This window comes from Drosophila pseudoobscura, chromosome 3 (genome assembly GCF_009870125.1).
Source record: "Drosophila pseudoobscura strain MV-25-SWS-2005 chromosome 3, UCI_Dpse_MV25, whole genome shotgun sequence".
In the NCBI taxonomy this organism is placed as follows: Eukaryota; Metazoa; Arthropoda; class Insecta; order Diptera; family Drosophilidae; genus Drosophila; species Drosophila pseudoobscura.
In genome coordinates, this window is record NC_046680.1 from 14,205,879 (window position 1) to 14,228,820 (window position 22,942).

General features: G+C 43.9%; 4 protein-coding genes and 1 long non-coding RNA gene across 5 annotated transcripts; 2 read left to right on the forward strand and 3 right to left on the reverse strand.

Moving 5' to 3' along the window:
* The first annotated feature begins 8,795 nt into the window (after positions 1-8,795).
* LOC26532459 (uncharacterized) lies at positions 8,796-10,173 on the forward strand. Its single transcript, XR_001452258.2, has 3 exons — positions 8,796-9,003; positions 9,142-9,573; positions 9,634-10,173. It is a non-coding gene; the product is annotated as an uncharacterized lncRNA (long non-coding RNA).
* Positions 10,022-11,074, reverse strand: LOC117183171 (uncharacterized). The gene is made up of 2 exons (XM_015184584.2): positions 10,848-11,074; positions 10,022-10,767 (listed from the first exon to the last, which is right to left on the reverse strand). Exons 1-2 carry the CDS (start codon positions 10,893-10,895, stop codon positions 10,240-10,242), a joined length of 576 nt encoding a protein of 191 aa, XP_015040070.1. The 5' UTR covers positions 10,896-11,074; the 3' UTR covers positions 10,022-10,239.
* A 542-nt stretch (positions 11,075-11,616) lies between these two features.
* On the reverse strand, positions 11,617-12,545 carry LOC6898575 (uncharacterized). Its single transcript, XM_004444208.3, has 2 exons — positions 12,384-12,545; positions 11,617-12,303 (listed from the first exon to the last, which is right to left on the reverse strand). Exons 1-2 carry the CDS (start codon positions 12,429-12,431, stop codon positions 11,794-11,796), a joined length of 558 nt encoding a protein of 185 aa, XP_004444265.2. The 5' UTR covers positions 12,432-12,545; the 3' UTR covers positions 11,617-11,793.
* Positions 12,546-13,058: 513 nt separating this feature from the next.
* LOC117183172 (uncharacterized) lies at positions 13,059-14,027 on the reverse strand. The gene is made up of 2 exons (XM_015184585.2): positions 13,868-14,027; positions 13,059-13,806 (listed from the first exon to the last, which is right to left on the reverse strand). Exons 1-2 carry the CDS (start codon positions 13,913-13,915, stop codon positions 13,270-13,272), a joined length of 585 nt encoding a protein of 194 aa, XP_015040071.1. The 5' UTR covers positions 13,916-14,027; the 3' UTR covers positions 13,059-13,269.
* Positions 14,028-18,840: 4,813 nt separating this feature from the next.
* Obp57c (Odorant-binding protein 57c) lies at positions 18,841-19,440 on the forward strand. The gene is made up of 2 exons (XM_001361127.4): positions 18,841-18,944; positions 19,003-19,440. The coding sequence occupies exons 1-2, from the start codon at positions 18,894-18,896 to the stop codon at positions 19,396-19,398; spliced, it is 447 nt and encodes a 148-aa protein (XP_001361164.3). The 5' UTR covers positions 18,841-18,893; the 3' UTR covers positions 19,399-19,440.
* Positions 19,441-22,942: the final 3,502 nt, after the last annotated feature.

Here is a 22,942-nt window from a genome sequence, read left to right on the forward strand (position 1 = left end):
CTCAAGTAAATAAAATCTCATTTGTGGGACTATAAGAATTATCGTGTTTAAATTATGAGAGTTCAACTTTGAAACCAAAATTAAGGCACAACTTAAAGATGGCACCTTGACGAGGGGCCAGAAACTAGGCATCAAGGATAGCTGGAACTATGATCGATATGGACTACGAATCATTACAGACTTTATGACGTTCGTCATGCGTGGGACATGAACGAACACGAGCTTCGCACAAACTGTAGGGAATTCCATATCTAGAGTGTGTTTGAGGGCGTGAGGCAAGTAAATTGTGCAATTAATTGCATTGACAGGCATTCTGAAACCTTTACGCTTAACACATACTGACAGGTCGCCCCCTTATATGCCCAGCAGCAGCGCTCCAGTTAAACCCCAGTCCAGCAGAGAAGTGGCCCAAAATCAGAAACGGTAATGGCACTCGCTATCTCACTCCCTCTCTGTCTGCTTGTCTCTCTCTATCTGTGAATGGAAATGATGTTGTTGCTGGTAAAGTGTTACAATTAGAGCCTCACTTATGGTTTTTCCCAGCACAGAATCTACAAACAGCAGCAGGAGACGCAATCAGGGAGCCCCTCCGGGACTAAGTCGTTGATTTGCATATTTTCCATTTATCTGGATACTACTCTTGTTTCTTTCAGTGTAGGCAACGCTACGCAGTCAGAGCTACGAGAATGCTGCATGGCCATCGCTTGTCAGGATCGCAGCTTTGTCTTTGATTGAATTAAATGGCTTCGCCTTGTGGCTGGTGTTCGTACTGGTGTTGGTCCTGCGGCTCCACAGCTCCACAGCTCCGTTTGCTTCTGTTACTGCTCCTTCTGCCCCCGCCGTTAGTCATGTTCCGATGCCATGTCCTGTCCTGTAGCAATCGCTGCGTGTTTGGCCAATGTACGCATTCATTCAATTTGGCTCCCCTACCAACCTACCAGAATGCGCGCGGGGCGGACTCGAAGTATTTGGCCAGAACCTATAGGCCAGAGCGAGGTACAGAGAGAAAGAGAGAGAGAAGAGAGAAACGTGGGGCGTGGCAGATAATAAAACCACAAAAACGAAAACGGAAAATTCCTACAAAAAACAAAACGGTGGCCCGCAAAAAAAAACAACATCAACAAAAACCAACAGCAGCTACTGTTGCACGACAGGTTTTTCACCGTTCGCTATATTTTGCCATTCACAGGGGCAATCGGAATGCCGTTCACACTTGTAAATGTAAAAAAAATAAAAATCCTGCACGAATACTGCATTTGTGTTAAAGCATCCGGGGAAAATACATCGTACTGCAGCAGCAGCAGCATCCCATAACCCTTTTTCAGTTCATCCCTTTCCCACCGCCGCACTTGCAGCTACTCCTTATATGGCATGGGCCAGCAATTTGGCGCAGATATTGTTTAATTTATTGCATTTTACAGCATTCTGCGAGTTTGGTTTTTGCTCTCACTGTACCCGATGTTGGTGCTGGTGCTGGTGCTGGTGCTGCTGTGGCATCAATGGCCAACAATAAAGCCAAGAAGTGCCTCGTCGAATGGAGCCCTGGACATTGGGGGTCACCGAGCTCTGACAGTTTGCCCGCTGGCCGTTTAAGCCTTTTGACAAAAGCTTTTTACGCCCCATTGGGGGGCAGGACCATCAGCAACAACAGCAGCAGCAACAGCATCATAAGGAGGAGGAACACTGTCTGTTGCCTTGGCTATTTGAATTTTTATGAAACTGACAATACGACATCGATCATTGGGGCTTCACAGCACGCAGCAGCAGGAGCAGCAGCATCAACTGCAACAGTGACAGGAAGGGGGATGCAGAGTGCAGACTGCAGAGTGGATGCCGGGATGCTGAACACACGATGCTGTCAACATTCACCGCAGCTATACAGCAGGACATTTGTCCGTTTTTTACTGTCCGTGAACTGGTACAGCCAATGCGGCGGCTATATATATATTTATCTATACGTATCCGTGGCCCAGAGTAATTATTCGCACTCGCACTGGCCGCAGTTTCCTTTTTTCGGCGCTTTTCTTTTGTTCTTCGCTTCTGGCTATTCTGTCTCTGATTTTGTTCTTCCTTTTAGAGAACTGCATTTAATGTTGATTTTTCTCAGTAATTTCATTGCAACTGCAGTCCCCTAACCCTTCTGCATATATCCTGCTATATCCTCTACACGATTATATGTTTATTCCCACATGATTTATGGCCACAATTGATGGGCTCTCTTTTGGCATGCGGGCACTCTGTCATAAGCCACACACACACACACACACGCGTGGAGCAGTGAAGCAGTAGCGGCTCATTAGGTTGATGGAACGAACTCTGAAATGTATACTACACTTTTATGCTAAACTCCAGACACGCAGCAGGCACCTTTCTTCTTTCCTTCACTCGACCTAAAGTTCAAGCCAGAGGCGAGCTGTCTCCTTATCCAGTCACTCCTCTCTCCCTCCCTTTCGAGCACACATACACACACACACACACACACATGCATATTCAATTGGACAAGTGCGTGTAATTGACCCAAATTGTGATGAAATTGCGCCAGAGGGGCACTTTGGAACCGAATGCCACACAAAGCACACAGAACCCAGAAACAGAGACAGAGACAGCATAACAGGCCATCCAAAGTACAAGTGAAATCAAAATCAAAAATTGGGAAGCGAAGAGCTTTCTTAAATAGCAGTAGCTTTACATACACCTGCAAATTAACTGACTTCCAAAGTTGTATGGGATTCTTTTAAGAAACAAAAACTTTTTCCCTATACTGCTTTCCTATATTTCCTATATTCTATGATACAGTGATCCATTATGTAAGGCTTAGCAAAAAGAAAACTCTGTTTCTGTTTAGACACTTTTGGGAGTACTTAAATGCTTTCTTTACATTGCAAACTTCTCAACTAAATCGGAATACCCTGCTCATATAAGGTATAATAAGGAAAAATTCTGTATGCTGTGTGCAGTACCACTTTCGAGGATGTTTGCTAATGGTAGTCTGGCATGGTGCGATTGGACAAAAAACACAGATACATTTGACTAATTTTTGATACAGAGAAGGACACACAGAGAGAAAGGGAGTGGCGTTGCGATGTGGAAGTGTAATGCAAGTGTACTTTGATAGAATTGCGAAAGTTTCAAGCGAAAAAGTTAAAGGGAAACCCGGGCAATGATCGACTAGGGAATACCCTGCAGCTCACAGCGTATATCATAATGGAATCCCCGCTCTCTATTCTCCATGGAAACTTTTCGACGTAACAAAAAAGTAACACAAAAGTTGCTATAGATGGAAGTAGCAATGGAAACTGCATAAATACATAGACAAAGGAGACATTAAAAGAAAAAGCAATGAAAAGCTGCTGCAACTCAGAGACAGAGATACTCGGGGAACATTTTGATGCTCGCTGTCTCAGGGAAAGTGGGGTCTCTCATTTGCACTCAACTGCAGGCAGCAGCTGCTGCTGCAGCATTGGCGGGTATGGTGGCTTACGCGCCGTGACAACTTTTTAAGCAACTTGATAGCCAAGCTCTTTCCCTTTTTTCTGGCCCAAAACGGGTTGAAACAGCAACCGGAGATGCTACCTGCAGCAGGTGCCTCTTTTCACTGGAGTCTCGATGGAGTTTTCTTTTGTTTAAGTTGCATCTGGATGAAGGGTATCGAATGAATGGAAGATGAAGCAGAAACACAATATATGCCTTGATCATTAAAGTATTTGCCGTATTTTCAGATTGTTTTGGAACAAATATCGAACAAAAATATACAGTTTTATCGTTCAAAGCATAGAATAAACATTGAATATCCATATAGAATATAGTTTCGGTTTTAAGGGTGATTTCCCTTTAAATTAAATTAGAGTCAAAGAACTCTATCGCGATGAAATGAAATCCAAACGCCACCCCCACACATGTGGCCACATTCAAGGCTAACAATGGAGTGGACGCAAGAGACGAATAGGGCAAGCAAGGGGGTAAAGCGAATGATGGCACAAAAAGGTGTGTTTGCCACTAGTTGTTGGAGGAGAGGGGCTCCGGACTCAACAACTAAGCGCGGAACTAACTGAAAAAGTGACGGCCATTTTCCCCCTGCTGCGTCTATGGGAATGGTTGGGGTTTGGGGGCGCCGCAAACTGTTGACACTCGAACGTGGACTGTCTGCGTGTCTGCCCCACTGCCTGCTGCAGTTGCCGCATAATCCACACAATGCCCCAGCCCCTACCTCCCCCCACTGCCCCCCTCATCCATTTTTCACTGTGTTGGAAACGTTTTTTACTGCCGCTGACGTTGCAGCTGCAGCAGTGGTGTGGCCTCTGATATCAACGCGGATCAAAGCGGCCATCTTTCTTCTCTTACACATACTCATACACACACACACAGCCATACAGAGGCAGGACAATGGTCCAGCGAACGCGTAAAGCTTATCATCAACCCAATGACCCATCGGTGGTGGGGAGGCCACTGTGGGCTGAGGGCAAGGAGCCGCCGCCCTGGACGGGGCATACAGCAAGAACAACAATCAACAACAGCATTTTGTGCTGTTGACACTTTGGATTCGAGAATTTATGCAACTTAAAAGCGGTCAAGTTACGAATTTATGCATGCCACGCATGCCACACAGCGCCGAGAGTGAGTGAAAGAGAGAGGGAGAGAGTGCCAGTGGAAGTGAGAGTGAGAGGCGGCCACAGCTGGAGGACCGCATGGCCATATAAATACATATACATACATATGTTTGCAATGCAGTTCTTCTTTTGCCCTTCAAAGGGTTTGGAGGGGGTATGACGATTTCCACAGAAAGAGAAGCCTATAGTCCACATATAGATATATATTCCGGACCAAAAGCAAGGAATGGAGTGGATCAAGTCCAATACCAAGACCCTTTATTTGCAAATCGAAGCACTATATACCAGAGAAATTGAAGCGAAAATCAAGTATTTGTTAGCAAATCGAAGCAAAATAATCTGCAAAAGGGTATCCGCTGCTACGACTTCTTTGGGTTATTTTTCCTGCTGCTGCTGATGCATACATTGAGCAATATCTCACCACCCATCCCCCCCTCCACACCATAACAGGGGTTAATCGGAGGGAATTTACCCGTCGGACACTTGCTGCTTACAGCCGTTTAACCCCCGCCGCCACTCAATGGGTTAATCTTTTGTGTGTGTGTTTCTTCTTTTTTTTGTATGAGAAATGAAAATTTCGTTGGAATTATTTGCATTTTGTTACTTCGCATAAATTTCATTTCATTTCAAGAGTAAAAACGAGGAAAAAATAAAAGGAAATTCTGCAAATGCAAAGCAAAATGTCATTAAATGGTTGGCGAAGCGAATATTTTCGTGTGTCTGTGTGCACTATAAAATCGGGGACAAATGAAAGAGATATGAATGATATGAAAAAGATATTACAAGAATAAGATAATAAGAATCCGAAGAAAAATGACTTTCCAATAGGAGAAGCTTCTGGGAGAAACTGCCTTTCCTGATTTTCCGAAAGAGTGCGATCCCTTGCTCTGTATTTTACATTTTGACCAAAATTGTACTGTGGAGGGGCTCTAATGCTTTTTTGGCTTGAAAAAAAGGTTTCTCTTCTCTTCCTTACACCTCAGAAAACACCAAAAAGCTTTCAGCGGAAAGAATTAGGCCTTTACGGAGGCAGTAATTCCGTCTACCTGGCCACAGCACTCTCCAGCTGCATCATCCTCCCCTTACTAGAAATGAAACATCAGGAGAGGTTTCCTGCTCCTGGCTCATTATTTAACAAATTCCCAGCTTATTTGCATAGTTTTGCGGCTGCGAACAATGTCCGAAGCCTGAAGCTGATGCTTCACCTACAGATTTAATGGAATTTTGTAATAAATTTCAACTGCGTGCTTGGTTAAAAGCGACTTTGATGCTCGTTCACGCTCATTGCAGCGGCAAAACTATTCAATGACCATTTTTCACCCCCCACCCACTCTTTGTTTGGGGGGAAGAAGAAGGCTGAGCAATTACATCAAGTGCCAAATGCACATCAACAACAGAAAGCAGCAACCAGAAGCCAAAGGCAGCGGCAGAGGCCGAATCAGAAGCTAGAATGAAGAAGGTAGAAGGAAGAGGAGATCCGCCAGAGCCAGAACTCCTCTGACTTTTCAACAACTGTCGACTGTCGGCACTGTCGGGGGTGGGCGACGGCTGTCGCCGGAAGCGAACGAAAGTTGCGCCCCAGAAAAAGGAGTGGGGAGTGCAACCCATGGCGGATGCCAGCAGCGCAGTAAAAGTCGCACTACTTCTGCGGTTGTCAGTTGTTTTGAACAGCTTAGGGAAAACCAGAGGAGTGAAAACGGGAAAGGGAAAAGAGAGTGCGGTGGAGAAATGTTCCGTCAATTTACGCCAGGGCAATGTCGCGACGCGTCGTCTTTCTCTTTGAATTTTCTCGAAAGTGTATCCAGGTGGAGGGATATATGTAGATATGTACGAGTATATGGTTAATACCCCCCATTGTGCCTATATATGTACATATTGTAGGGATGGTGATTGTTCAAGTTCTTAAAAGATCCGCGGACATATGTCCCATTCGCATATTGATTCAAATCCTTTAAGGCTTAAAGAACTTTTTTACGTTCGCAGACAAGCTTGAAATATTGTCATCTGGGAAAACTACGGAGCGAACTGCTCTGCTGATATCTGTTATTTCTATCTCTCTCTATTTCTCTCGGGGGTGGGAGTGCGGGAAATGCGTAGTGGTGGTGGTGTCTCCCACAAGTTTTAAATTAACTTTTGGCCTGTCCGGGAGACCAGTTTTGCTCAATTCATTCCTTCAGTTGATGTGTGTATTGTTAGATGGGAGGAAAGGCACTTTGACAGTAGAGCAGTTCGTTCTGGCTGCAATTTCAATTTCTCTTAACAATTCTTTGAAAATGGGAAAGACAGAGATAGTATATTTAGGTAAGTATATGTAGAAAGAAAGATATCATTTATCCTTTATACATTAAGAAAGACAAACTTTTGGTTTGCGGCGAAACAAATTGTCTTACTTGACTTTTTCTCATAGAAACATTTTGCAATTAATTATACATTGCTTTCTGCTATCAACTGGATAATTGTCGTTAAAGATAACTGTACTTAACACAGCCGTCAGAGTGAAATAGTTGTACGGATAGGAATAGGTGTACGAGAGAATCATTCTCAGGTGGAAACTGATTTTAAGTGCATCTTATTTTACTAGCCTATCCGTACACCTATTCCACTCTGATAGCTGTGTTAAGTAAATTTCCATCTCCAAAATTATGAAGCCCTAGGCCCCACCTTCCCATAAATACTTCACCAACAGGCGCACCTTTAGGAATGCTCTACTCTTCTTCCGTGCTCCACTCCACTCCCAGGGAAAACACTTGAGATAAGGCCGCTGCTGCACCTTTCAGAAAGTGACCCAGACTCTGGCGACGAATTATTACAAGTGCCACAAGACCAGGGCGACAAAGAGGTGCACGTACATACATACATACATACCATTCTCTCCTGCCTCTTTTCTATGCAAACAAACACACACACAAGCAAAGAGAAAAAGTCAGGGGCTGAAAAACTGAGGGAAATCCGACTGTAGCCGGAACATAGCATAGCAGGGGAGCTGCAGGAACGAGCACATCAATCACAAAAGAATTATGTTGGGGTAAACAAAAACATTTGTCATGAAGAGAGCGAGAGCCAGACAACATACAGCAGCAGCAGAAATCAGGAAGCAGGTGGCAGAAAGAGAGAGAGAGGGAGCGAGAGGTGCCAACGGATCGAGAGTATTAGCTTGAAAAGCTGCTCGGAAAAATAACGGCAGAACGGGGAACGAGGCTGGATGGATGTCAAAGTGGTTGTCTGGTCCGGCTGGTCCGGTCAACTATCTCAACCCCCTCTTTTCGGGGGCACCACATAAATCTGTGGCAGCTCAAAAAGGTGCATTGTGTGTGGGGGGGGTGGAAGCGGACATCTTTTGAGTGATTGCACACACATTTAAAATTCTTTTCACACTTTCGGCGACAAAGACAAAGGACTTGGGATAAGGACTTGTGGTCGTACAACATGTAGAGCATTTCCCTTGGTGCTTAATCCGCTCCGTTTATCCCTGCCACAAAGTGCACAGCCCTTTTTCCCAATTGTTTGCCCATTGACTAGCACAAAGGATAAATACTTGCTAGTAGTTATTAAATTTTATGCACTTCCCCTCCTGTCTTCCTCTACCAGCCGGCAGCCGGTAGCGTCTTGGCTCCGAAAATTTACATCTAAATGAGTTTGGCCCAAAGGCAACGTATCGAAACTAAATATTTCCCAATGCCAGAGGAGTGGCAGTGGCTGTGTCTGCCTGCCTGTCCTGTGGCAAGTATATGGGCTGCCAATGCATATGGGCTAGAGGACGGCAGGTTATTCTTACAGCTTATGCAACACTGCACACTTGTGCACAAATATTGTGGCAGGGAGAGAGAGAGGTAGGAGTGCCAGTTGAGAGGCTTCAGATGGGCAAGCTACACGATTACTATCACTGACAGAGCAGGCCTCTTTCGCCTTAAAGATGTTCTCTGTCGACCATTGAATACCCATGCAGCTTGAATCTTCTTCTATTAATCAGTCGATTAAAATGCTTTTTAGGGTAAAGATGGAAAGGTTATTACGCTTTTTAAGGCTGCACTGTGCATGTTACCTATCTGTCAAACTGTGGACGACAAATCAAGAAAAAAAAGAACGTAAAGCCCGACCCAAAGGCCTACCCCAGCAGCAAAAAGAATAATACTCATAAAATTCTCATATATGTAGTATAAATATATGTTTACCAGTCAAAAGAGTAGACAAATTGTTCTTGGCTATTTGTTGATTATTTTTCCTGGGGATTTTCTAATATTTTCCTAAATTACGTATACAATTTTACAGTCATGCTGCATCAGCAGCAGGCGTACCAGCTGTTGTCCGGGCATCCGTGTGGGGCAGAGAGTGGACAAAGCTCTGAGGTGGAGTACATGCAACGGAGTTGACTACATTATTTATACATTATCGCAAGGTATGTAGTACTCTGACCAAATTACCTTTTTTCAACAAGAAGCTACAGCCAGAAGGCCGGCGTACTCTTCCAAATTAAATAATAATTTAAATTCTTCTATACATCTATGTTCTATGTTAAAACAATTGTGTCTTACAGAGACGCCAATGAGGAGGCCAATGGGTCACATCTTAGACACACCTACACAATCGCAGCAGCCCCGCCTGTCGAGGACGCAAAACAAGTGCGTCTTGGAACGTCGAACGGGGTATCCACAAGCAGTTCTCGCTTCGTTCGGCGAATGTGGTTCACAGCCGCAGCTCCTGTTGCTGCTCGTGCAACGATTCGTTGACTCTGTTTGGATCCCTGTGGAGCTGCCCTGGTTGATCCCACAGTGGTTGCTGTTACTGTGTTTTTCTGATAGCCAGGGAAAGGGAACGCCTCTGGTGGGGGGAAAACGTATGCCATGTGATCTAATCGGCAGCAGTGAATGTTTCAATGGATAATACCAACAATACCGGATAAATCTTATCCGAATATCAGAGGCTATACATCCAAAGGGGGAGTAGAGTAGCGTCGGACACAGGCAATGTACGAGTGTATAAAAACACATCTATTTCAACTATATCATTTTGCTTCTATTCGTTTAAGCATTTTTGTGTGTATTTCTGAAACGAATTCCTTTTAGTGGCCACATTTGCTAACGGACTAACAGCAAAAACAGAGATATCCTTATGGGGAAAAGCATGCAGTGAGATCAAGAGAAATATGTGCGTCAGCTTGGCTTTCCAGTTGAGCTGGGAGCATCGGTGCAGCAGAAATGATTGATTGTTACACTGTTTAATCAAATTTAGCTTTCTGGCTGTTTAGCCCATAGTCTCACCAACGCGGTCTTGTATGAGCAATTGCAATTCCGACTTGGGCGTCTTTTTCCCACTTAATATTAAAGGGCTTTACAATTTAAATAAAGACTTTAATATGATTTCAACACGACATCCAAATAGCTAATATATCTATGTTAAATCTAAGATCTTTAGGATAAAGTGCGAAACATGTTTAATCATGTCACAATCCACATATTAATCAAAAAAGTTACTACAATTAAAATAGCACCAAGACAAAACCTCGTTTCTCGACTTAATCACAACGGTACTCGAAACAGTTGCCTTGATACAAGTGTCAGCTTGACGACACAAGCAACAAGAGGCAATCGCGGAGGGGCAGTTGCAGCGGCAAAAGGCACTACATCATCCAATCCTAGTATTCGAAAAAACTGGGCTTCTCGAACTCGAACTGGAAGAGGCGCACATTCCACTGGCCAAAGAAGAAGGCCTCCAGCTGGTACATCTTGTAGAGGCGGTAGAATCCCTCGTGGACGTACTTGTTGTTCCAGACCCAAATGCAGTGATTCGGGTAGAACCAGATGATGTGGTGTCTGCCCCGCACGTCGATGTCGCAGAACAAGTGCGTCGTGTGAAAGTCGAACGGGGTATCCACAAAAAATTCTCGTTTCGCTCGACGAATGTGCTTCACAGCGGGAGCTCCTTCCGTTGCTTCTCGTGCCACAAGATTCGTTGACTCTTTTTTAATCTCTCTGGAGCTGGTCGAGTTGGCCATGGTATACTCAACATCGGTTTCGGCTGCTGTCGCTGTTGCTGTAGTTATGGCTGTAGGGGCGGCTATGGCTATGGCACTTTGGGGAATTACCATCTCCTGCTCGCCTTTGAATGAGAGCACCTCTGGGGGGGGCAAACGTCGGGCATATGCTCTAGTTGACAGCAGTGACTGGGTGAATGGTATACCGGATAAATCAGTCGCTTATCAGAGGTTATATGTATATTTACATGGAGATCTGAATAACTTACCACTGCGAGTAGAGCCGACAAAAGGCCATGTACGAGTGTAATCTGCATCGTTTATCAATGTATCAGAAACTTATCTAATTCACTTATATAATTTTGCTACTATTCGTACAAGAATTTTTGTATGTGATTCTAAAGCGAATTCCTATTAAAGCAATGAACATTCGAATTTAACAACAACTTCTAAGGTCATTCCTTCCTTAAAAGGAAAGTGTAGACATTTGAGAGTTGAGTTGTAAATTCTAACTGAATTGTAAAATCGAAGCTGATCTAACAATGAGGCATGAGGTACAATTTTGTATTCTATTATTATCGCTAGTGCCACGGAATGGATACATTGTTACTGCGGGTGGCATTTTGAATGCATGCATACGTAACTGTTATTCTGAGACTATATCGGATACGTTTTTCTCCACTTGTGCTTTTTTTTTGTCGCACGTGCTAAAAAAAAAATCGTTTCTTCAAGATATTCGTCTGAAACGAAGATGTTTCTGTGGCGTCCCTTTCGATATCAGCGCTGTCTGGCTTGTTTCTCCGATTTTCATAATTCACTATTTTTAATGAGAATTACCTATAACGCCTTATAGCTCCCACACTTGAAGCTTTACTTCGCACTTCCCTTCTGATATTCTGTGGTGGTATGGGGGGGGGGGGTTTGGCACCCATTTTGCCATCCCTTTCGTGTCTCGTCGAGTTCTTTCTTTCGTCCGCATTAATTTGGCCCGCCTCCTGCTCCTCCCGATCTGTGGGTGTGCGTGTGTGAATGACATAATTGTTTTTCTTCGATTTAATATTCAATAAACACTGATATATAAAAGAGTCTATTTCATTCCGATGGCTGGCATCTAGTACGGATAAATCTCATCGGATTCTCATTATCATGGCACAACCGGCAGCAGCGGCGACAGTAGCGGTAGCGGCAGAGGAGAATCTACTCTATATTCCGATCCTAGTTAGCGTAAAAAGTTGCCTTCTCAAGCTCGTACTGGAAGAGCCGCACATTCCACTGGCCAAAGAAGAAGGCCTCCAGCTGGTACATCTTGTAGAGTCGATAGAATCCCTCGTGTGCGTACTTGTTGTTCCAGACCCAAATGCAGTGATTCGGGAAGAACCAGATGAGGCGGTGCCTCCCCAGCATGTCGATGTCGCAGAACAAATGCATCGTGTGAAAGTCGAACGGGGTATCCACAAAAAATTCTCGTTTCGCTCGACGAATGTGCTTCACAGCGGATCCTCCTTCTGTTGCTGCTCGTGCAAAAAGATTTGTGGAATCTTTTTGGATCTCTCTGGAGCTGGTGGAGTTCACCCTGACTGACCCCACAGTGGATGCTGTCGCTTTAGCTGTGGGGGTGGGTATGGCTATGGCGCTTTGGGGAATAATCATATCCTGCTCTCCTGGGAATGGGAGCGCATCTGGGGACGACAAACGGCGGGCATATGCTCTAGATGACAGCAGTGACTGGGTGAATGGTATACCGGATAAATCAGTCGCTTATCAGAGGTTATATGTATATTTACATGGAGATCTGAATAACTTACCACTGCGAGTAGAGCCGACAAAAGGCAAAGTGCGGGTGTATCTTGCATCGTTTATTAATGTATCAGAAACGTATCAAATTCACTTATATAATTTGAATAATTATTGAATAATTTTTGTGAGTGACTCTAAAAGTAATTCCTGTGAAGTAATGAATTTTTGTATCTGAGAAAAATTTCAATGGCAATTATTTTTTTGCTAAACAAAAAACGCCTTTGCTCGCTCTCCTCATTTGATAATCAAGGGTGTTGGGGCGGGTTTCGTTGCTTATTTGTCCATCCCGAGCGTGTCTCCAGGAGTTCTTTATTTCGGCCTCATCGCACTACGTAGATTTCTTTTGAGCGTATGTGTTCTTATACCTGCTAGAGTAACTGACAGTTCCATATAGCCATAGGCTTCAACGGAACGGAGTGCCGAATTTGAAAACCGGACACTTATCGAAATGGCAACCAGTTTTCTAGTACTTGGAAATATGTATGAATACCTAGGGGCATCACGGGTTTGTGCGATACTCTATTGCATCAAAGGCGTAGGGACTGTACTATAAGGCAACAAGATTTGCCATCGAAAAACGCGAGGCTAAGCAATATACCCAGTACCCAGTACACTAAGGGAAGAACCAAGAACCAGATCCCGAAAAGAAACCCCGTCAACCACAAATAAGTACATGTAGACAATTTCTCCTGTGCGCTGGTATGAGACTATACGGCTGATTTTTCTTGGGCGGTTTCTTTGATTTTAGTTCAAATTTGATATGATTTCGACTAGAATTTCAAACTTCAGATTATCGAAAAAAGATCTTATCTCCAAGATATTTGTGTAAAACCAAGATATTTCTGTGGCGTCCTTTTCAATATCAGCGCTTTCTGGTTTCTTTCTCCCACAGATTCAAGGTCCATTTGGCAGGTCTGGTTGGTAATTTTCATATTCTATCTGGAACAATCGCAAAGCGTACTGGCCAAAAGAGAAGGCCTCAAGCTGGTACATCTTGTAGAGGCGGTAGAATCCCTCGTGGACGTACTTGTTGTTCCAGACCCAAATGCAGTGGTTCGGCATATAGGGGATGAGGCGGTGCCTGCCCCGCATGTCGAAGTCACAGAACAAGTGCGTCGTGTGAAAGTCGTACGGGGTATCCACAAGCAGTTCTCGCTTATCACGTCGAATGTTCTTCAGAGCGGGAGCTCCTTCCGTTGCTTCTCGTGCCACAAGATTCGTTGACTCTTTTTTAATCTCTCTGGAGCTGGTCGAGTTGGCCCTGGTATACTCAACATCGGTTTCGGCTGCTGTCGCTGTTGCTGTAGTTATGGCTGTAGGGGCGGCTATGGCTATGGCACTTTGGGGAATTACCATCTCCTGCTCGCCTTTGAATGAGAGCACCTCTGGGGGGGGCAAACGTCGGGCATATGCTCTAGTTGACAGCAGTAGCTGTGTCCATGGTATACCGGATAAATCAGTCGCTTACAAAAGGAAGATCTGAACAACTTACCACTGCGAGTAGAGCCAGCAAGAGGCAGTGTATGAGTGTATGCTGCATCGTTTATCAATGTCTCAAAAACGTTACTATTTTAATTTGGCTTATACTCCTTTATGCTTTTTTTTTTGCTTTTTTGTGTTACTAATACGAATTTCTGTTAAATATATAAGTATTTGATATGATTTCGACAAGAATTTCAAACTTCAGATTATCGTTTACAGAAGCGGTAACGCGTTTTGCATTAATTTAATTAAACTCTTGTTAGCAAACATAGCATAAAAGTGGTACACGAAAAAAGATCTTATCTCCAAGATATTTGTGTAAAACCAAGATATTTCTGTGGCGTCCTTTTCAATATCAGCGCTTTCTGGTTTATTTCTCCCACAGATTCACATTCCCCATAATGCCGCATAAATTCCACACTTAAAGCCTTCCCTCGTATCCCTCATCTGATAATCTGGTGGGTGGGCTAGTGGGGGGAGGGTGTGGGCGGTTTCGTCCCTCAGTTCCCCACCCCTTTTGTGTCTCGACGAGCGCTTTCTTTCGTCTCCATTCATTTGGCCCGGCGACGAGGGCGCACTGCGTTGATTTCCGTTTTGCCGTATGTGAGAGTGCAACTTGAGGCGCCACTTGCCCTCCTCAAGTGTGTGTGTGTGTGTGGGTGAGTGGAAAACTAAACTGTTGCCATGTGACAAGTGGCAGCTTGACGACACAAGCAACAGCAGCAGCAACATCAACGTTACCATCAATGACGCTTGGTGTGGCACTTTTCAGCACAAGACACACACACAAAACGAGGCACAAACATGCACCTGCTGCAAAGAAGAAAAAGGCAGCGCTTGACTCTTGTTGTTGCAAGTTAAAAACTGCAGAAAGCGCACTCGAAAATTGCCACAAAAAGGCTGCAAACAGTACGTTGCAGTTGCAGCCAGCACTCAAGTAATGAGTGTTGTTATTCTGCCACACGACACTCAGTCGCAGTCGCAGTCATGTATCGTTTGTCTGGGGGAAGGGTTAAGTTCTTGGAGTTGAATACACAATGTGGAGGTCTTGCACCTGCCACACGCCAGACTGGGGTCAAAGGAGAAGCCATGGACTCCACTCAAAGGCTAAGAATGCATATCATTTTACACGAACTTCGGACTATGTAGCTCAGAGGCGATACTATATACAAGAGAAAGAGACAGATGCAGATACTGAAGAATGCAAAGAAACAGAAAGAGAGAAAAAGAAAGAAAGGGATAAATAGAGAATAAGCATCTATAAGGCGATTGAGCTCTACCTCTTCATCCTTTCGGCTTTTTGGAATTGTCAATGCAACTCAACAATTGAAATCATTTGAAACCTTTCAAACGCCATACAAAAGAAAACTGATTTCTGACTCTCTTTCTCCCTTTCTCCATTGCTTTCTCTCTTTATTGCTGCTGCTGCTGCTGCTGCCACGAGATTTGATTTAAATTTGCACCAAGACGTGACATACCACAAAAGAGAAGGACAGGCGCCAGGCGGAAGAGTCGTCGTCGTCCCGTTTTTCATTCGATGTGGCAGCTATTGAGGTCATCATGCCCAGCGTGCCACAGAGTATAGATGAAATATTTATAGATATAGTCGTATGTAAATAGATATGTATATGGCGGGACATAAATTGCGATACTTTTCCACGTTGTGCCAGTCCATGGTCACCTTTGACCTCTTTAGCAAATTTTAGGCAGCGCAGCCCCAAACTTCCAGGACATTAGATTTTATGCATTGGCTTTACTAAATTCTCTACCAGTCACCAGACAGCACCTTTTACTTTTCTGTCCTTTCGTGTCTTTTCCGTTTTGCACTGGCGATTCAATTAGCAGTAAATCGTTTTAAATAAGGATGCCCAAACAGAGGGGGAATCACCCCATTCGTGGGCGGATTTATCTATTCTATTTTTATTTAGTAATTTTTAATTTCGCAACTAATGCGATTATTTACGCCTCACGGACCTCACTCGACCGTCCTTCCGTTCGTTCGCTCGGCAATAAAAATGGATGGAAAGGGATGGTTTGGGATGGCCAGTGTGTTGTAAGTCCACTTTTAACACTCGGTTTATTTTCAGTTAACGTAATGCCTCCCTTTTTTACACCCCTGCAATATCCTCCTCTTTCCATACAAAACTATTCCGCACACTCGAGAGGCACCGGCTAACGGCACTAAGCTCAAACTTTAAGCTCTCTTCAGCATTTGACAAAGCCAAAGCGAAGCCTAAAAGGTGTGTGTCGAATGCCAGAGATACCATACATACATAAATGCGAGCAGTGGGATACTCTATCTCTTTATTCCTTATTGAAAGATATCGAAGTTTTTTTCAGCAGAAACTGTAGTAGATCTGAAAATTGCAAACACTGAAATTTGTGCTAAAAATCGATTGAAATGTGAACTCAGAACCGATTCGAAACGCAAAAAGACGTCCGAACGGTTTCCTCTAGAAGCATTTCTAATTTTTATTTCTTCCCCTAGTTGGGAGGTTTCTTGTTTTCTGAACAGTCGCTGTGGACCCAACAATTCAATGGACACCGTGTGGGTGCATTTTTTTTGGCAGTGAAAACAATTGTCACCGAATGGCAGCGAGGCGTGAAAATCACACGGAAAGTTGGAAAAATAAACAGAGAGAGAGAGAGAGAGTCCGTTCCGTTTGATGATAGTCCATGGTTCTGTAAGATAGTTTCGTCCATCCGGGGCATGCTAGAGGAGAGTGGAAAGGCGAGTGGACAGAAGACAGAAGAGTCAAGTCATCATCATCGTCCTAGAGTGGAACTTAAAGCTCTGCTCCGTGCACATTTACAGTTATGAGTGCTTAAAGGGAAGACCCTCGCCCCATTCCACACTTAACATTTAATTAAAAATTTTGTAATTACCGACGGGAAAAGCAAAGAGTAGGGGGGGGGGAAGACAAGCAGGAGTAACGACAGAGTAGGGTTTGACTTTCTTTCCAAGGATGCCGCTTCATCTCCAAGGACATGGCGTTTCCTGATATCTGGCAACTCTCTGTTTATTTTTCACCAGTTCACACTTCAGTGGGTCCAAAGTGGGAGGGCGGTGCCTGCGACCCTTCCTAGCTGTTATTGCAATGAACTCTTGGCAGTAGCTTGGTCTCCAGCAGAAGGGAGTCCTGCCATTGCCTTCTGCCTTGGTCTCCATTTCGTACTAATTGATAAATGTAAACTGCTTTAGTGTGTCCTTTTGTACCCAAAATGGACCTGCTGCTGCTGTAACCTGAAGGAGCTACTTCCACTTTTTTTTCTCCTTGCCAACCCTTTGAAATTTCGGCAATTAATTTGTTGCATTATCCATTGTTTCAGACGCTGCAGGGCTCTGTAGATGCACCATTAAGTACCTCACTCTCTCTCTGTCTTTCTCTCTCTCTCTCTCTCTCTCTCTATCCGTCTGTCTGTGTGCTTTTCAGGTTACACGCATATTTCGGAATCGCATGGGACATTCCTCCTGTGGATGCGGCGTGTGCCACACATGCCTTTTATTCTCGTTTGTGTGGGGGCGTGGCCATGCCATCAAAGTGCATGCAAAATACGTGACACGCATATTGAAAAGTCGTCGGACTATTTATTTTTAGTATACAAAAAAGCAACGCCAACTTTTTCTGTTCCATAGTTTTTTTTGCTTTGCAGAAAACTTTTCCGTAAAGGTGTGGCATGCAACAGCGCCAGAAGCAGCATTCTTGGTAGGGATGCTGATGCTCCCTTTAGACCCGTCCATTCTTTTACACAAGGGAACTTTTCACCCAACGAAATTTATATTTATTATAATATCATCCAAAGATATTAAATAAGATGAAATATTGGCTTCATTTTGAGCTGCGCAGGAATCCTGCAAAGTTTACACTGAAAAAACAGAGTCGTCCTCCATATTGGCATTACGTTCGTACGAAAAAATGTAAAAAAAAGAGTGAAAAATTTTAAAAAGAAAAGTATTCTTATTTGCATAGTAATTTTAAACTCTGAATTTTCTAAGAGCATTCGCCCTCTAAAATCTTATCGAACAGCTCTAATAATTCAGCAATACCTTTCATCCACTCACATACCCAAACAATGTTTTTGTCATGCATTATTCAAAGACAATTTCTGATGAGACAAAAATTCATTTCAGGACGGACCGATTAGGTAATCCTAATAAGCATGGCACATTTTCCAGCCTACATTTCTACGAAAAATTGATGGCTTATATGGAGTCCATTGAAAATGCAATTATGCAGCGCAACGCTGATAAATATCACAGAAGGGGAATGCAAAACAGGACACAGTTTAGCACCTCCTGTGATGACCATAAAAATGTTGCAATTTTCCATAGTACACATATTTGCCTTTTGGCCAGGGCCCAAAATATACACCAAAGCATACGAAAATGTGGAAAAAAACGAATGCCCAAGGCCGTAAATAAACGAAGTGGCAGAGAGACAGAGAGTTCCCTGCCACAAAAACCGAAAACCTCACTGCGAATGTGAGGGTTCCTTGGAATTTTCATTTGTTGTCTAAAGTTTTCGCTTGGTTTGAAACTGCATGCCACCATTGCATGCCCCTCACCATCACGTGCCCTTTTCTTTCAGCCCCAATTTGTCGCCTCTCGTTCTGCAGTTGTCGCTTCATTTTCGGTTTGCAGCACCAGCAATAGTTTTTTAGAAAATACTCGTACCCTCCTGTTGACAGAACATTTTTATGCGAATTTCCACTGCGTATAAAATGTAAAAAATGTATGAAAGTTTTCTCCCCTAGAAACGCTTTAAAATGGTGCAGAATTTCAAGTTTCAAATTTGAGTTATTCATCGGAGCAGTCAGAGTTTGTTATATTTATTAATTAATACCAATTAAATGCACGAGAGATTCAGGTTGTTTAACGACTACTCCTACTGTTCTCCCCGCAAACAGTTTCCTCTCAAAGCCAATTAGTCCGATCTGATTGAACTGATAATCAATGGGGTGTATATATAGCTGAGATCTGGTTTAACCAAACAGTTACTCCGCTACGCTGTCCATATTCATTCTAAATATTGGAAATGTTGCACGTTTCTATCGTTATATCACTTCTACTGGTAGCCCTCACAGAGGTAGGACTCTCTCTATAGAATACTCATCTGTACATTCAACTAAAACAATCTACAATAGAGTCTGCCCACCACTCTAGATGAATCCGATTTGATGAACGAATGCCTATACTTCAGTCACATCACCCTAGAGGAGTTACAGGCACAGATGAACATCAGCAGCTCCGAGGAGGATCTGGACAATCTGGATAGGAAATACAAGTGCTTTGCCCACTGTCTGGTTGCGAGAGCCAACCTTCTGGACAGCCGCGGTCGTGTGGATGTAGCTAAAATCGATGAGCTTGAGCCCCTCACGGATGAGCATCGTCAAGCGCTCGAAAACTGCAAAAGAGCGCACGATGATGAGCCCGATAACTGCGAATATGCCTTCAGTATGTTCCTCTGCTTATCGGATTACCTGGAGGCAAGTGATGAGGTAGATGAAGAGCAGGAAAAAGACAACGATTTGAATGAATAATGCAACAGAAAAATATAACTGGTTTTGAGCAACTCTTTGGTATCGGAAAGTGTTTTTCTCTCATCGGGGAGCCTACGAATCAGTTATATTTTAGCCATGTTCCCCAGCAGACTGCTCGCATTGATCTTGGCTCTAATTATATGCCTTGCTCAGGTGGGTAAATATAGTAAATGGGGAGCATGAGCAACAGTTTTTGCCTAATGCCGCCATCCCTTCCAGAACCCATCCAGAACCCTGTGCCTATGCCTGTCATTTGGTGATATGTGCCGCAAGGCAGATCATCTCATCATTGATTATGACGAGGAAGAGGAGCATGTGGAATATGTGTAGGATGGAGACGACAACGATATAGCCACCACTCATGAGAGTTCAGAAAAAGAGGGCAGTAATTAATAAGCGTGGGGATTTGTCGGGCATCTAATTTGCATAACTAAATGGAATTACAGTGCGCGTTTGAATCAAATCAAATCGAATCGAATCGGGCATCAAACTAATTTCATTTCCAGCCCCCTTCACACAATGCTGGGGAGGGGCATCCGCGGTGTGGGTATATACTCTATTTACTATACTATATATTAGATATATGTATATATCTACGAGATTTTTGTCTATACATAGATACACCTCTTAATCGATCGTTGGATGCAGGACTTGGGATTCAGGTTTGCTATGAGGCCACCCCTGCATCTCCCGCTCCCTTTCGGTAGCAGGAAAAAACATATTTCCTTACACAATGCGATTCCGTTACAGTTTTCCACGCGCTTTTCCTCACTCTCTCAGGCATTGAGTGTTTGTTTGTTTGTTTCTTTCTGTGTTTCTGTAGTTCTCTTTCTGTTGCGCCGCTTTTTCTTTTGTGCCCGCAGCAGGCGGCAGAATGCAGCGGAAGTTGTCATGTTGTATTGTTGCAGCCGCTGCAGCTGCTATTGTTGTTACACGGGAGGTGTGGAAAGAAAAGACGAGCCACACACTTGACTGGCTCTGACGCTTGCCTTTCCCACCCCTTCCTATCCTTTTTTCGATTGTCAGTTCAACTTTTTCCGCTTGCCACACACACACACACACACGAGCACACTTCCCGAAAGGCGTGGCACATTAGTGGGGCAGGCAGACGAAAAAAAAGGAGACCATGATTGTCAACACGCAGCAACGATTCCGCGCTTCCACCGCCTCCTCCGCAGTAGCGGCGGTGGCAGCAGGGTGTATGAGTAATATGTCTGACTCCTGTTTCTGAATCCTGGCTCTGGCTCCTCTGCCATGTCAACATGCAAAACAACAATGGGGCGGAAGTGCATTGTAAACGTGGCATGAACCCCACATTGAGATCCCCCTGCACCCCCCTGAATGAGGAACGCTCTGGGCCTGTGGCTGTGGACTGGGGCTGCAATTATAATTTTTGTAAATCGACGGATGTTCGGAAAACATACGTGCAAATCGTTTGCTGGCATCCCAAAAAGAGAGCAGCCTTCAGGCCAATGAGAAAATGTCTTGAAAAAATGGGAAAAATATACGACAGCTGTAGGGCAGAAGGAAAGTTAAGGGAAAGTAGTGGAAAGAATATATATGAAAATCATACGTACCTTGCTTTTAAAATTTAGATACGTTATCGTATATATAGGAAAACTAAGATACATACTATACATATATGTTCATAGGAACCATTAAATAGTTGCAAATGGAACTGACCATTTATACCAGATACTCAGTCAGTATAGCTCCCCTCCGCCAGAGTGCACACATATTTTAGTAGACACCTCGTGAGATAGGTACAGAAAATTAGTAAGAGGCGGTCCATGGCAACGAAGTCTGAAAGTCTATGGTAAACTTTCTGTGTGAAAGTCCTAGACTTTTTTTACTATCGGGTATAAAAAACAAGTCGCTTAGATTTTTCTCGATTTATATAGAAATGGCAATTACCACTACCGATTCTGGACATGGTAGTATTTAATGGTATATTTTAGAAAATGTTTGGTATCTCTAGTATCTTTGGTTATTCATATAGATATGGATAACCGATACCAGATATCCCTCGACAAAAAATGCACCCTTGGTACTCTCTCGAATACCCCACATGTACACAAGTTGTAGATTTTGGTATATCTATAAGCAATTTTCTTTTATTTTATGTACATATTTTCCGATCAAAAGTTTTCGCTTCATATTTTTCGCTGCCGCCAAACAAAAGCAGCTGCTCCTGCAAGTACACCTCCCTCTGTCTGTCTTCCCCCTCATGTGAAAATCTAATCACGCGGCACTACTTCCTCTCCTACCCGCTCTCTCAGGTCCCACACACACACATGTCAGAAATTAAATTCAGGGAGAAAACTTACACTATGCTGCATACTTTGACAGCAACTACCAATAAAGTGCCTCGAAACGGGGTGAACTGGCAAAAGAGGAAGCTCAACATTTTCCCACTGAGGGCCCCGCTCGCCACCCTTCGTCCTGCCGAAAAGCGTTTCAGCTTGAGCTTATGCTCTGGCTGTTGCTTCGACGACCTCTCCACGGGTCTCGCCTCTCTCCTTCCTTGGATCCAAAAGCACGCTTATCAAAAGGCACGCAGAAACACAAACACACAGGGCACTGACATGCATTCAAAGAACGTGGCACCAGGAGAAAGAGGAACGTCAAAGGGTGGAAAATTCACGGGTAAGTTTTCAGAGAGGGCGTGGCAATGGGGAAAAGCAAAGACAAGGCGCCAAAGCGAAACGCGTAAGTTTTTTCCCGTCTTCTTTCCAGTTTTTCCTGCAGCATCTCCGCAAAAAACTCTCTCGTTGCAAGTTCTGCATATGACTGCAGGCACGTCTCACCACCCCACCGCTCTAGAAGGTATGGGGACGAATGTAAGTTGATTTATGCCACTTTGTATACCCTGCACCATGCGTATCCCTGTGTGTCTGTTGCATAAATGATTTATGGCCAGCTCCCGCGACAGTTTCGTTTCGCTTTCGTTTGCAGAGTGCGCAACAACAGCGGGGTGGACAGGGGAGGGACTGTGTGACTGAGTGCCACAAAGAAGTGCAAAGGAGAGAAAACACCAGAGGAGACAATGGAAACACTGTCGCAAAAATAAATAATTATAATTGTGTGCCTTTTCCCCTCATTCATGGATAGCGGTACTCTTCTAGAGGGTACCTCAAAGTTGATCAGTGGAAGGGTAACGATTAAAATATACATCTGTACTCTATTTCCAAGATGTGGCCATATCTCCTTGATTCCTCAGATCCTTCCTTTTTTGGTGTATTTTGTTTTTGATAGATCATGGAGTGCATCTCAGCTTCTTCATTCGCTTCTTCGAATTTTTTCCTGCTTATCTTTGGGCTTTCCGCAGAAGGTGTGTGTGACCAGTAATAAGCTTAATAAATATTTAACCCGAGTGTTGGCATGCCACACTCCATGGACATTCCATGGAAATGCGGGTAATTGAAACTCCATTCACGCTCTGGAAAAGATAAAAAGCAGCATCAGGTGTGGGTGAAGGACAGCTCCTGAAAATGTGTCAATTACTCAAGGAGCACCGTTCTGGCCTGGACAATTGACCCAAAAT